The sequence below is a fragment of the Saccopteryx leptura genome, chromosome 3, assembly GCF_036850995.1.
Source record: "Saccopteryx leptura isolate mSacLep1 chromosome 3, mSacLep1_pri_phased_curated, whole genome shotgun sequence".
Lineage (NCBI taxonomy): Eukaryota > Metazoa > Chordata > Mammalia > Chiroptera > Emballonuridae > Saccopteryx > Saccopteryx leptura.
This window is the reverse complement of record NC_089505.1, coordinates 150,217,165-150,229,578: the sequence shown is the minus strand read 5'-3', so window position 1 is coordinate 150,229,578 and position 12,414 is coordinate 150,217,165. Positions and strand designations below refer to the sequence as shown.

Here is a 12,414-nt window from a genome sequence, read left to right as displayed (position 1 = left end):
TCTACTAAAGATAGGCCAAAAGCTATAGTAAATTTCTTCAGCCTTTCAAGCCTACTTGATGTTTGCTCAGATCAGAAATAGGTGATGACACATACTTTGTCATAGGATGTGAAAATTCCATAAGAGCACAGAATATAGGATGATTTTCAAAACTCTTTTAATACAGTGATCTTTTATTTTAAAACTAAGCCTAACAGGAATAATAGATACTATGCAAAATATTCCTGAAGAAGTCACCATTTTCTGAGACTTTCATATGTCCTATACAAAAACATGAATGCACATTTTTATCATTCAGTAACACTAGCTTTTTCTTTAAACTGTATTTTTCAATAAAACATTCATTTCCATTTCCACATAAAATGGAATTTAGGAAGCTGTCTTTGCCCTCTGGCTCTTGAAGAATGGTATAAGCACATCTGCATGTTTCAGTTTAATATTTTCTTACATGATGACTGGACCATTATTATCAGAATTTAAAGTTTTTACCATAAGAAAAGTTTAGTTTGAGTACCTCTTTCATTTCCTTCATAAAGGTTGATGAATTTGTTTCTATATCATCATCAGTACTGATTCTTGTAAAAATCTGTTCGGCAATTCTAAAGGAAGAATATTCTGCTGGAACATATGATCCTGTAAAATATAAGATCAAAGTAAACTGAAATGTTTTTGTACAATGTACATACTAATATTTTGCACTTTCCACCACCTCAGATTATTCACTATCCTATGTAAGGGCTGTGTGGTGGAAAGGTCAGTAGATATGGAGTTAGAAAACAATGTCTCAGCTATGTTATTTATTGTATAACCTTGGACAGCACTGAAATTCTCCCATTCTTTTTCATACATAAAATAGAATACTTGCCCTACCTATTATACAGCATTGTTTGGAAGTTCAAATAAAATAGTATATACTCAAGTACATCAGAAAGGTTTGTTACAAACATGATAAAAATTTCAAATAACAACAGATGATAAAGAACATTCAAAGTATGAAAATTTGAGAAAAATGCTTATAAAGCTAAAGTTGATAAAATCATTACAGAAAAATATATTAGAAAATATCTTTGAATAGAAATGTACAGAAATAAATACAATCAGAATGAAAACAAAATATTTAATTTTTAAAAAAGTTGAATTTTCATTTGTGAGACTGTGTCTGCCTAAGAAGTTATCAGGGAAAGTAATCTAAAATATTCATCTTTTGAAAACAATTCTATCTGATTAATACAATTACTTCTATATAGATGGCACATGAAAGGCATTCTGAAGTCATAAGATAAAAATACACATAGTTGAATGGAAAAAGTATCAAGTATACAGAACTCTATATAGACAAAATGGTGAAATAATGGGAGAAACAAACCAAAGCCATATTATTCCAGGATTTAAAACAAAAATAAGGATGAACAATAAGATCGACCTCTGAGAAATAAAAAGTAGTTGGAAAACAAAGTAAAAGTCAGGATAATACAAAAATAAGAATAACAATACTAATTATAATATTCAGACCTAAGATAACATATTTCTTAGGAATAATTTATAGAATTATTGAAAGGATTACATGGGAAAATAAATGTGAAAGTATCAAGTACAGAATATAGCATATATGATGTATGTTTAGATTTTCTCCTCTCTCTTAATTAAATCCACTAAAAAGGCTCCCAATATATTTTTTATCTAAATTATTACAGAAGCCTCCTCGCTGGTATCTTGCTTCTGGTCTGGCTCTCATCTAACCATACATCAACCAGAGTGATGATCTATATAAAAATCAAGTCCAGTCATGCCATTATCTTACTTAAATTTTAATAGCTCCCTACAGATTTCTGGATAAAGTTCAATCTCCACATTTAAGTTCCTAAAGCCCCTCATGATCTAAATGCTGCCCATCTCTCATCTCTCCAAGTTTATACCTTTCCACATCTCCCAGCCACTCTCTGCTCTACAAAGCAAAGGAACCACGAAGCATCTGGACTCCTTGTAGTTCCTTGGGAATACCAAACTATTTTTTTGCTGTTATGCTTAAGAATATGTTCTTACCTCTGCCTGAAAAATTATTCCTTTCTCATGCTCTTTCCATGTCATTTTATATACATTATCTCACTTAATCTTTACAACCATTCTCAGAAGTAGGTACTATTACAATTTTCATTTACAGATCAGAAAACTAAGGTAAAATAATCTGCCTAAGATCACATCACCAATCACTTGACAAACTATAGTTCCAAAGCCTATGTTTTTAACCTCAATGCAATTCAAGTCCTACTGTTTCCTGTATGATCAGATCATATGAGACATTATATATACTATTAGGTATTTCAGAGGTTTAAGATAGACAGCAATAAGAGAAGTACAATTATTCAAATATTTGAAGGGTTATACATTAGGACAGACTAAATAATTCTGTGATGCATAGAGAATTAAAACTAATTAGAAGTTTTAGAAAGTCAAATTTCAATTCACTATAAAGAATGTTTTGACAAATTAGTGCTGTCCAATAATTGGATAGCCTGTTTTTCAAAGGATGGAGCAACTCATAGCTATAAAACACAAGTAAGATTATGTAACATATAAATCTGTATTTTTATAAGGAGAGAAAAGTTGGCTAAGATGTTCATTTAATTCCAATAAAACTGTAAACTCAAAAAACAAACAAAAAAACCCTGTAAACTCAAAATATTTACCGTTGATTAATTAATTCATTCATTCACCTCTGATTTTCTTCCTCACTGAATCACCAATATTATTATTGTTATATTTATCTTACAATCATTACATTAAATCAGGGTTTCTCAACCACAACACTTACTAACATCTAAGACCGGATAAATCTTTCTTGTGTTTGTGAAGGGAAAGGGTAGGGAAGCTGTCCTGCGTATTGTAGGGTGTTTAGCAGCATCACTAGACTCTACATCCCCCTCAATTGTGACACCAAAAATGTCTCCAGATACTGCCAAATAACAGGAAGAAGGAGGAATCAAATCACCTCTGGTTGAGAACCACAGCATTAGGACCAATCACCACACCTCTGATTCATATGGTCTCAAGGAAACCCAGTTGTCAGAGACAAGAAGTTGTGCCTCTACACCAAGAAATAATGACAATGTTGGGCCAGTGACAGCCATTTGTATGCAGGTGCATGCACATGTGTGCAGTATATCAATTGCTGTGGACGAGTTATTGGTACCCCTTAAATCAAATAAGGGAAATGCTTATTTGACCAATGTTATAATTTTGAAAAAATATTATTTGGGTTATTAAAAGCAGCAGCTTATCCTACTTATTTCACGTTTCCTCACCAGGGTTGTTTTTGATAATTAAATTATTCAGATTAGTAAAAATTGGTACAACATAGATAGTTATAGTAAGAAAGTCTCTACTTCTGTTATATTCCACAAAATGTTTAGTATCATCCAATCCAAAATTGGAAGGAGCTCAATAAAAACCAAATGCTAAAAGTTATGGTTTACTACTAGACATTACTATATAAACTTTTAGGTAAGAAAATCTACTACTAACTGTTCTTGGGTTCTAAAATATCACAAAACATTTTAAGTGGGAAGCAGAATTGGTAATTATAAAGTAAGCTATAACTTACCAATCTGGGCCATAATCTGACAAAGTGCAATTTGTTTTAAATACGTAGATTTCCCACTCATATTCGGTCCAGTTAGGATCAAAAAATTACTGCCTTCTGTAATATAGGTATTGTTGGCAACAGGCTTCTCCACAGATATTCTTTCAAGAATGGGATGCCATCCCTGTTTGATGGCTAAAGTATCAGTAAACTCTGGCCGAACTAAAGAAAAAATAGAATGGTTTTTGAAAGATTAGTATATGTTTCTACTTAAAGATTTGATGGTGTGTACATACTGTGACTCTTTAGTGATTTTACTAGGGTCAATTTTGAACTATAACATTAAGATATTATTTTATCCTAAGTAATATATAAATCCTAAAAAAAAAAACAAAAACAAACAAAAAAAAATATATATATATATAAATCCTTCTAAATTATAACTGACATACTCTAAACATCATCACTTTTATTCACTTCCAGGGAACTATAGGATTTAGTTTCCTGTTGTTCTAGGCTCCAAAAAAGTTCATAAAATTTTCAGGTTTGCATAGACTAAGAAGAATCAACTAGCCACTGATTACAGTTCTAAAATAACAATTAATTACTGTTGCTACAAAATTGCACATTACTTAATCCTCACCTCAAGCATTATTTCAAATCTTGTGTACTTGGCTTTCAAAAGAGGTATTAATATAGAGTAAAACCAAATATAAAAATAATTTTATCTAAAACAAAATCTCAGAGGCTAGAGAAAACAAATGAAATATATTGTTAATTTATAGGAACAAATAATGATCAAGTCTCTATGGATATTTTTTGAGGTAAAGGGAGAAAGAAGAAGGTGGGAGGAATGTAAAATGTTACATTCTAGATGAAATACAGGGACAAACTTGAAAGCATTCATTATAAAAGTGAAATTGGTTAGAAAAAAATATCTTCATTATTTCAAAATATTTTTAACACCAAAAATTAATTACTTATAGGTTTGGAATTTCAAGATGATCCCTCCCAAATTCAAATGAAGGAACAGAAACTATCTTACTAGTTAAGACAATTATTAAGATTAGCTGATCCCTAAGTGAAGTCTTTGACCAAAAAGGTCAAAAACGAAAGACTGACAAGTTTGGGCCTATAAAATACCAACTGAAAAAGTTAACATTTACATAAGAAATATAAAAATATAAAAAATTTCTTTATAAGATATGTATTTCCCATTATAAAAATAAATTACCATAATATTTTGGAAATGTTCATGCTGATTACAAGTAGAAATTTTAATGTTATTAATGTTAATAAGTCCATAATTATTCAACCTTAATTATCCATAGTAGTTCTGTAAATTTGCATACTATAGTACAGTTATTATTTATGTTATTTAATAAGAAATTTCAAGGGGATAATTTGAAGTATTTATTTACCATTAGATAATTACTTAACATTTATATTCAAGGCCTATATAAAAATATTTAAATTATATAATTCCGAATTCTGGGACAGTTACATCTACAGAGCTAGTTTAGAAAATACGCATTTTGAAGATTCATTTCTCTCCTGTCAATTAGTACTAGTCACCCTGCTGCTAATGAGCCTTCAGATTGAAACTTTATAAATTTGGATCACAGTTATTTTCACCAAGGAGACAGCTATATAGTCTTTCTTATTTTGAAAACCTTAAAAATTTCTTGCAGTTTTTTCTTTCTAATTTGTCAATTTCTCAGTAAATAATTTTTTGACTTTTAAAAAAATTTTAAGGGGAATTTCACTTTCTCTGTTCTGAGAGAGTCTATGACCAGAGGCAAGAGACTACATTTCAGGTTTAAAATGTAAAACATTTGTCATTATTATATAAAGTAGCTTGAATGGAATACAAGTTTCAGTATGCAACATATTTATTTCAAGGAAAATAGCTTACCATAGTCAGAGAGAGTGCAGGCATGAGCAAATGATAGTAGCATATCCAGCATTGACACAGTGTCAGACAGTTTATATAAACAATGAATATGTTCATAAATTTCACTAAGCAGTTTGCACACTACCCTGAAAGTACATGTTTGTTAAGATAAGTAATGCTTTTTAAAGAGGGGAATACAATGTAACGTAAAACAATATTAAATTCATTGCCGAAGGCAAAATAACATTCACATTTGAGTAGTACACTATTATTGTTCTACTATCTCATTATAAACATGAGGAAATTAAAGCTCATATTCAAGGTCACAGCTACTTAGTAGCAAAGAAGCCATATTCTGACATATTAGCACCATGTTTTTGATATGATAGCTTTTTATAAAATTTTAATTAAACTTTTATTAATAAAAATATTTTTAGCCTGACCAGGTGGTGGTGCAGTGGATAAATCATTGGCCTGGGATACTGAGGACCCAGGTTTGAAACCCCGAGGTCACTGGCTTGAGCATGGGCTCACCAGCTTGAACGCAGGGTTGCATTTTTGAGAGTGGGATCATAGACATGACCCCATGGTCGCTGGCTTGAGCCCAAAGATCACTGGCTTGAAGCCCAAGGTCACTGGCTTGAGCAAGGGGTGACTGGCTCAGCTGTACCTCCCCAGTCAAGACACATATGAGAAAGTAATCAATGAACAACTAAGGTGCCACAACTTCTAGTTGATGCTTCTTATCTCTCTCTCTCTCTCTCTCTCTCGCTAATATATATATATATTATATATTACTTAATATATAATATATATATATTATATTTTATACAGGTTAAGTCCTCACTATATTTCAACAGATCCCATCTGCTAATAATTTTTTGATTTTGCATATGTTAAATTCACCACAAAAGCTATCATGTATTTTCTCTCAAGCATATATCTTCTCTCCCTCTCTCACACACATACACACACACATACACTCTAACAACATAATTATTTAAGCTTTTATGTGGCAGAATTATCATAATTGCAACATAATATAAAAGCTTTTTCCCTTACAAGGAAAAGCATGTTCCCAAAATGTACTGTATCTTAAAATCTTCTATGGTCTTCATCCTAAAATTGTTTTGAAAGCCCAACGTTTCTCTTTATCATCTCAGCTCAACAGTTCTAAAGCCCTATTTCTTATCTCTAGCTATATTGCTACTATTTCAAGAATGGCAAGAGATTGGCACTACTGTGATGTTGCTGTATAAGTCGTAAGGCATTACAAGTTGAAGAGTTTACATACCATAGGAAAAGAATTAACTGAATGAAACCCAAAATAACCCATGATGTGCCAAGTTCTACACTATGGTAGCAGCATCAGTAGTAATGGGGTATCCGGCAATTAGATTTGCCCTAAAGTTTCTGTGAGGCTCACTAGCCCCAATCACAATGACAAAGTTTTAACTGTTTGTCCAGGAAATGTTCTTTGTTTGCTAATATTTATTCTGCAGACAAAAAAATTAATGAAATTTATTATAGTGTCTCAAATTAAACCAATTTAATTCAATATTCAAAATTTCAAATACTCACATATAAGTCATGTGATAGATTTCTCTCAAAGACTCTTGGCATCTTTCATTCATTTTAATTAAATCTGCTGATGTAAAGCTGTAAGAATTTTTCACTTTAGAAATCTGCCAGGAATTAAAGAACAAAAGTCAAGATTCATGTACACTCTTATGAAATAAAGCATATAGATCTTAAAACAATTAAAATGTAGCTATTTAATCACTTTAATTTTTCAGATACAGTTTCACAGAGAAAGTCCCAATTGTTGAATGAGAAAAGAAAGATCATATCTAAAGTTAAAGCAGGATTTTTTTAACTTAGTCCTTCTGACATGACTATTTTTATAGGTCTTTAATGACTGTGTCGAAATGTTAAAACACTGCATATTATGATCAAGTAATATATAGGATACATATCAGTAGTCCTCATTCCATCTCTGGTACTTTTTAGGTCTTGCCCATAACTGAATGTCACTCAATCTCTAACCCCATTACTAAGTTTCAACCCATTCTTTACTTGATCCATCCACATTATTTGGTAATATAGTATATATTCTAAAAGCCTACCATTTAAATCAGGGGTCCCCAAACTACAGCCCGCGGGCCACATGCAGCCCCCTAAGGCCATTTATCTGGCCCCCGCCGCACTTCCAGAAGGGGCACCTCTTTCATAGGTGGTCAGTGGAGCATAGTTCCCATTGAAATACTGGTCAGTTTGTTGATTTAAATTTACTTGTTATTTTAAATATTGTATTTCTTCCCGTTTTGTTTTTTTACTTTAAAATAAGATATGTGCAGTGTGCATAGGGATTTGTTCATAGTTTTTTTTGTAGTCCGGCCCTCCAATGGTCTGAGGGATGGTGAACTGGCCCCCTGTGTATAAAGTTTGGGGACCCCTGATTTAAATGGTTTGTTTTTGTCAAAAGGGACTCCCTGGGAACACAGAAAGTAAAGATTAGAGTGGGTTACATTTTCCCAAACTGGTATATTATGGAGGAGTTAATATTTGTATAGGATAATGTATTTTCTTGGTCCAAAAGTTTGGTAGTATTAGTTTAAAATAAATTACATAGGTTTCTCTACTTCAGGACTTTAAAATCTTTACCAGGAAAATGTGCAATGGAGAACTACCTCAAATGAGATGATACAGTATTTACCAAATTTCTTTGATCAAAAATACCTTTTGGACTTTCTTTATTCATTTTCCTTTTTTATCCATATCAAACTCCCAGAATTTTGGGAAGCACTATTTGATATTTCTCTTTAAAAAAACAAACAAACAAGAAACAACTTCTAAATCACTGAGATTAATATAGCTGTTAGGTGGATAGGCTGGAGTAGGAGACGCAATATACAGAACATTCAGAAATTCGGCATTTACAACACAAGGAGTACCTGAAAATACATAAATGTAATCCTGTAAAATCAGAAACAATAATATCCTAACCAAACTCTAGAATGTACCTTAATAAACTCTGAAGGAAGTTGATCATTGGGTAGGGCCATACAATCTATAGTCATCTGGATGAAAAATCCTCTAGCAGAGCTAAAACTTGTCCTTAAAGGAAGACTATATTTTTCTGCAAGCTGTGATATCATTCCTAGTGACCAGAAAAAAAAAAAAAAAACTAAGAAATTTTAATGAGAAAATTATTCCCTCTGTTTAAAAATATCATGCGTTATTTTTCTTGTGAAATTGTAGACATGACCCCATGGTTGTTGGCTTAAGCAAGGGGTCACTGACTCAGCTGGAGCCCCCCAGTCAAAGCACATATGAGAAAGCAATCAATGAACTAAGGTGCTGCAACTGTGAGTTGATGCTTCTCATTTCTCTCCCTTCCTGTCTGTTTGTTCTTGTCTCTGTCCCTCTCTCTCTCCCTCGCTAAAAAAGAAAAAAACTGCACATGAATAAACTGTATTTCACACACTAACAACTATAAACTGACTTTTGCCCACTCCTTTATTTGTTAAATTACTGTATTGGCTTAAATACCACTTCTAGACAAAAAGGTTATTTCTCCCACCACTAAAACCCTTTAGTACTCAGAGCCTGCATTTTTTTCCATTGATTTGATAGAGGAAAAAAAGGGAGAAAGAGACAGGGAGGGAGAAAGAGACGGGGAGGGAGAAAGAGATGGCGGGAGAAAGAGAAGGGGAGGGAGAAAGACATAAAGAGGGGAAGAAAGAGAGAAGCATCACCTTGTTCCACTTAGTTGTTACATGTAGTTGTGCACTCACTGATTGCTTCTCATATGTGCCCTGACTGGTGATCAAACCCGAACCTTGGCGTGCTGGGACAACTCTCCATTCACTAAGCAGCCCAGCCAGGATCTACCTGTATTTTTTATGTAGTTTCTACACAGTGTTGTACAAAAGTACCTCTATATTTAACTTTGGATGAAAAAATTAGATACTATAAAACTTTGAGGTCTTTATTCTTTTTTTTTCTTTAGACAATTAATTTAAATGGGGTGGCATTGATGAATTAGAGTACACAGATTCAGAGAAAACATCTCTAGATCATTTGGACATTTGATTATGTTGTATACCCATCACCCAAAGTCAAATTGTCCTCTGTCACCTTTTATTTGGTTTTCTATATTCCTCTCCCTCTCCTCTCTTCCCCTCCCCTGGTAACCACTGCACTCTTATCCATGTCCATGAGTTTCAATTTTGTGTCCCACCTATGTATAGAATCATACAGTTCTTAGTTTTTACTTATTTCACTCAGTGTAATGTTATCAAGGTCAATCCATGTTGTCGTAAATGATCCGATGTCATCATTTCTTATGGCTGAGTAGTATTCCATATTTATATAGGTACCAAAGCTTTTTAATCCACTCGTCCACTGACGGACACTTGGGCTGTTTCCAGATCTTCACTATTTAAGAACAATGCTGCAATGAACATGAGGCTGCATGTGTCTTTACGTACCAATGTTTTTGAGTTTTGGGGGTATATACCCAGTAGAGGGATTGCTGGGTCATATGGTAGTTCTATTCTTAATTTTTTGAGGAACCACCATACTTTCTTCCATAATGGTTGTACTACTTTCCATTCCCACCAACAGTGGATGAGGGTTCCTTTTTTTCCACAGCCTCTCCAACACTTGTTGTTACCTGTCTTGTTGATAACAGCTAATCTAACAGATGTGAGGTGGTATCTCATTGTAGTTTTGATTTGCATTTCTCTAATAGCTAGTGAAGATGAGCATCTTTTCATACATCTATTGGCCTTTGTATTTCTTCCTGGGGGAAGTGTCTGTTCGTATCCTCTTCCCAATTTTTTATTGGATTGTTTGCTTGTTTGTTGTTGAGTTTTGTGAGTTCTTTGTATATTTTTGATATTAGGCTCTTCTCTAAGCTGTTGTTTGACCAATGGAACAGAATAGAAAACCCAGAAATAAAACCGCATATATATGGTCAAATTATCTTTGATAAAGGAGCCAAAAACACACAATGGAGAAAAGAAAGCCTCTTCAATAAATGGTGCTGGTAAAACTGGAAAGCCACGTGTAAAAGAATGAAACTCGACTACAGTTTGTCTCCTTGTACCAAAATTAATTCAAAATGGATCAAAGACCTAAATATAAGATATGAGACAGTAAGTTACATAGAAGAAAACAGGTACTAAACTCATGGACCTTCTTGGCCATAAAGAACATTTTATGAATTTGACTCCAAAGGCAAGGGAAGTGAAGGCAAAGATAAATGAATGGGACTGTATCACACTAAGAAGCTTTTGCACAACAAAAGAAACTGACAACAAAACAGACAGCCAACTAAATGGGAAATGATATTGTCTTTATTCTTTTTAATGTTCCTTAAATGATAATGTGTTAACCTTACCTGTTTTGGTAACAAAAATTAAATTTAAAATATGTATAGCAGGTTATCACCAGGAAAAAAAAGCATAGCATGCCTAAAAGAGTTTATTTCTTAAAAATAAAAAAATATGCTCATTATTAATTACCTGCTATGTCATCAACAATCTCTGTATATGTTCTTCTAGCTATGTCAAGAAATTCATTTATGTTAGACCTCACTGCATAGCACTTCTGAGTCCTCATATTCAGGCACCCTTTCATGTATCTTACATCATCATTAATTACTGTTTTAATCTTTTCAAGTATGATTCCAAACCTAAAAAAGAACAGTATAGGCAGTAAGTTAAATAGTTAAAATTTATAATTTGAGATGTAGTTAATCACAGCAAATAACACATTTTCTTAAATCACTGTTGAAAATTATATTAAAAATAAACAATTAAGCAATATATATTTAAATTTACATATGTTAGAACTGTGACTATGTCAATTTTAAACTACTTTATCAGTTAGGACTAGACTCTTAAAACAACATGAAGCAACCTAAACAATTCTATAATTGTTAATAAACAGATCTCCCAAATTATACATACTGATGTGCCAGGAATATAAAATACACTCCTGAACAACTGTTATGAAAATTCTGACTTTGTGCTCATTGACTCAATAAACATTTATACTATGTATTTATCATTGTGATGGTACAGAGATTCAAAGAAGGATTAGCATATGGTCTTCACACTCAATTGGGGCAAGGGAGATTAAACATATGAGACTATAAAAGTGATTAAGTACAGTGATCATGCAAACCAGATCTGGTAATACCTGTTTCCCTAACCTTTTGTTTTATTCTGTTCTATATTTTATTTGTAATTAATTCAGTTTTATTATTAGCCTCAGTTTGTGGCCTTATACAAAATCTGAACCTTAAATCAATGAAATAACAGTTCTTTAGTATCATGTCTTTTTGGTCAAGGACCAAGGTGCTACTGCTCAAAACAATATTAAAATTAAATTGTATTTAGATTTTATTCAGTATCCATGTCAACTATTTTTTGGTTATAACAGGCCATTCAGGATGTAACATAAGAGAAAAATATATTTTTATATTTGCAAGTTTTTTCATAGAAAATGACTACAAAAAGATACTAAAATTTTGCTATGATTTCAATTTTGAATGCTATTCTATTAACACAAATACTCAGTGTGCTATTACCCTATTTATTAGTGTTTAAAAGATGAAATGTATGGTTAGGATCTTGATGAAAAGTTTAAAGGTTCTATTAATCAAAGCTCAAGTAACTGTTCTACAGAATATAATTAGAATCCTTAACATTAGTTACAATCATGAAGAGAGAAAGAATCTGATATTTTATTAACAAGAGAGTGACAAAGACCTCTTATCTTCCAAGGAACCATAGTAAGCTCTTAATAAAGGTGTGTTACAATTCTCCAGAGCAATCTATTAAAAAATAAAACAAAGAAAGTTAAGGATAATAAATTATGATATTATTCATGTATAGCATTTTACATTTGTTTAATACTTTACAGCTTA

General features: G+C 32.3%; 1 protein-coding gene across 1 annotated transcript in view; it reads right to left on the bottom strand.

The window, feature by feature from the left end:
- The window catches only part of MSH4 (mutS homolog 4), a 105,959-nt gene that overhangs the window by 35,905 nt on the left and 57,640 nt on the right, over nucleotides 1-12,414 (bottom strand). Inside the window, exons 10-16 of the mRNA XM_066372204.1 lie at nucleotides 12,257-12,321; nucleotides 11,006-11,175; nucleotides 8,498-8,634; nucleotides 7,056-7,159; nucleotides 5,496-5,620; nucleotides 3,602-3,802; nucleotides 515-633 (exon numbers count right to left, since the gene is read on the bottom strand). Of these exons, the coding sequence (XP_066228301.1) occupies nucleotides 515-633; nucleotides 3,602-3,802; nucleotides 5,496-5,620; nucleotides 7,056-7,159; nucleotides 8,498-8,634; nucleotides 11,006-11,175; nucleotides 12,257-12,321 (921 nt within the window). The remainder of the gene's footprint in view (nucleotides 1-514; nucleotides 634-3,601; nucleotides 3,803-5,495; nucleotides 5,621-7,055; nucleotides 7,160-8,497; nucleotides 8,635-11,005; nucleotides 11,176-12,256; nucleotides 12,322-12,414) is intronic.